Raw genomic sequence first — 2,498 nt, 5'->3', positions numbered from 1 at the left:
TTAATTAGGTGGTAATTAGAGTGAAGTAGTCAGCTAATGAGATGAGTCAATTGATAATAGCATCTGGTGTGAGAGTTCACTTCCTAGTCTGTTTAGGAAGCTTACTCTACAAGTTATCCTCCTACCCACGACATATATAGTTTTTATTATGTCATCCTATAATACTGTGAACCACATGAAGTATATGGTTAAAATTTAATTTAATGCACATTAATGTACTATTGTACTTTGGTGGATTAAACTTGGAATCTTGGTCTAAAGGCATTTCATTGAGACATTTTTAAATACACCAGGAAATTATAGGCTCAAAGACCTGAAACCTTTGAGGACCTAATATTGACATATTCATGATATTCAGATAAATTATTCCAATTTCTTAACCTGCTCAAAAGCACATGGACTTTAGAGCTAATGGGTCCCACTCTCATTTTATAGCCTGGATTTAGCAAATTCTAATAGATGTTCTGGTAGAAAATAACTCATGGTAAGTTTTGTTCTTTGCTATGCACAAGACACTGAGCAGAGATAATCTATTGTGAAGCACAGAGTTTAGTGACTTCTACTTAAATATGTGCTTAAATGAGTGTTGCACAGCTTAATCTCTACACTGGATGGCAGATGCATAAACAAGTAACAGCCTCAGGCAGAAATGGGAGGAAGAGTACCTGAGAGCATCCAGGACCAGGATTCATCCAGAAAGAAAGTGGAGAGGAGGGTGAAAGAGCCTTTGATGCCAAAATTTTTAGCAGAAAGGTTTTATGCTAGAGCCACAAAGGTTTGGTCTTGGTACAATAGCCTAGTCTTCCTTAGCTGCTTGGCCAGTGTAAGTTAATTCCTGTTTCTGTACTAGAAGAAAATGATGACGTTACCATTAGAAACTTCTAGTGTAAAGAAAACCCATACATAAAATAAGCAAATGCTGACTAAATCTTCACAGAGAAAAAAACATTTATTTTGGAAAATATTCACCCCTTTAAAATGTAAGTAATCCCCCTTTTATAGAATAAACATTTCTGCCTTTTTAGGAGACTACATGTGTGTGAATAGATAGAAGTCTTTGTTCAAAATAAGCATGTATGTGAGGTTCCAGGTGAAGTAATTGCCTTGTTTGAAATGAGAATCCTTACAATTGAGTTAAGTAGAACAGTGCTCTCATATTGGGATCTATATTCAAATTTAAAAATTATTCTATGACTTAAAGAATGTCTATCCTGGGTAGTGCATGATTTTTTTTAATGTAATATTGACAACAGTAATTTTGTTTGTCCTTTTCAGTTGAATGGTTTAACTGACAGACACCACCCAAGTCCCCTAACATCTTTATCTCCCCTCAGACTGCCTTATGGAAGATGGAGTTCTTCAGCGCACCTTTCACATCTTTATTCCGAAGGGTGTAAATCAGAGGATTGAGTAATGGGGTGACAAAGGTGTAGACCAGGGCAATTTGGCGGTCCTCATCCTCTGAGGTGCTGGAGCGGGGCCTCAGATATACAAGGCTGCAGCAACCATACTGCAGCAAGACCACAGTGAGGTGGGAGGAGCAGGTAGAGAAGGCTCTCTGGCGACCCTCTGCAGAGCGCATGCGAAGAATTGTAGAAGCAATGAACACATATGAGATACAAATCAGCAGGAATGGGACTGTCAGCACCAAGATGCCCACTACGTAGAGGACTGCCTGGTGCACATGAATGTCAGCACAGGCAAGGCGCAGAACTGGAGGCACATCACAGAGAAAGTGGTTGATTTCCCGGTCATGTCCACAGAAGGGCAAGGTGAAAATTAAGGCAGTGAGCTGCAGGGAAAGAAACAGTGCCAAGCTCAAAGAGCCCATCACCATCTGGACACACAGCTTCTTGGTCATGATGAGGCTGTAGTGTAGAGGGTGGCAGATGGCCACATACCTATCATAGGCCATGACTGCCAAGAGAAAGCAGTCAGTGCTTCCTAGAGTTACAAAGAAGAACATTTGTGTCCCACAACCAGCCAGTGATATGGGTTTGTGGGCCCCAAAGATGTTAGAAAGCATCAAGGGCACCACATCTGTGGTGTAGCAGATTTCCAAGACAGACAGACTACTGAGGAAGAAATACATGGGTGTGTGCAGGGCACTGTGGGTGCACACTACCCAGATGATGGCTGTATTACCACAGAGGATCATCAAATACAGCAGGAGGAAGAGGAGGAAGAGAAGAGCCTGGAATTCAGGAACAGTGGTGAAGACACGGAACACAAACTCAGTGGTCCCAGATTGATTGAAGACAGATTTCCCAGTCAGCATATCTAGTGTGAAAAGCAAGCAAGCAAGGAAACAAGCAAACAAACAAAGAAAATTCAGTCTCTTATTTACTGAGTTGCTTCAAGCCCGAGGAAAATCAGAGAGACTGAATCTGACTTTTTCTTCTGTGATTTCCTTCTTAAAATTTAGTTTCAATCCCAATATTGGGATATTCACAATTAAAAGTTTGACATATTTTTCCTCAGAAATCGTAATAATTGAG

The 2,498-nt window shown here is 40.6% G+C and overlaps 1 protein-coding gene across 1 annotated transcript; it reads right to left on the bottom strand.

Annotated features, from left to right (window-relative positions):
* Window positions 1-1,330: 1,330 nt before the first annotated feature.
* LOC110285940 (olfactory receptor 10Q1-like) lies at window positions 1,331-2,278 on the bottom strand. Its single transcript, XM_021152414.1, has one exon. It carries the CDS (start codon window positions 2,276-2,278, stop codon window positions 1,331-1,333), a length of 948 nt encoding a protein of 315 aa, XP_021008073.1.
* Between the last annotated feature and the right edge of the window lie 220 nt (window positions 2,279-2,498).

Source organism: Mus caroli, chromosome 19 (genome assembly GCF_900094665.2).
Source record: "Mus caroli chromosome 19, CAROLI_EIJ_v1.1, whole genome shotgun sequence".
Lineage (NCBI taxonomy): Eukaryota > Metazoa > Chordata > Mammalia > Rodentia > Muridae > Mus > Mus caroli.
The sequence above is the reverse complement of the archived record's forward strand: the minus strand, read 5'-3'. Positions and strand labels throughout refer to the sequence as shown.

Bases quoted from the DNA above. Each gene is read 5' to 3' on its own strand.
- LOC110285940 (XM_021152414.1), bottom strand. From the start codon at position 2,278: ATGCTGACTGGGAAATCTGTCTTCAATCAATCTGGGACCACTGAGTTT.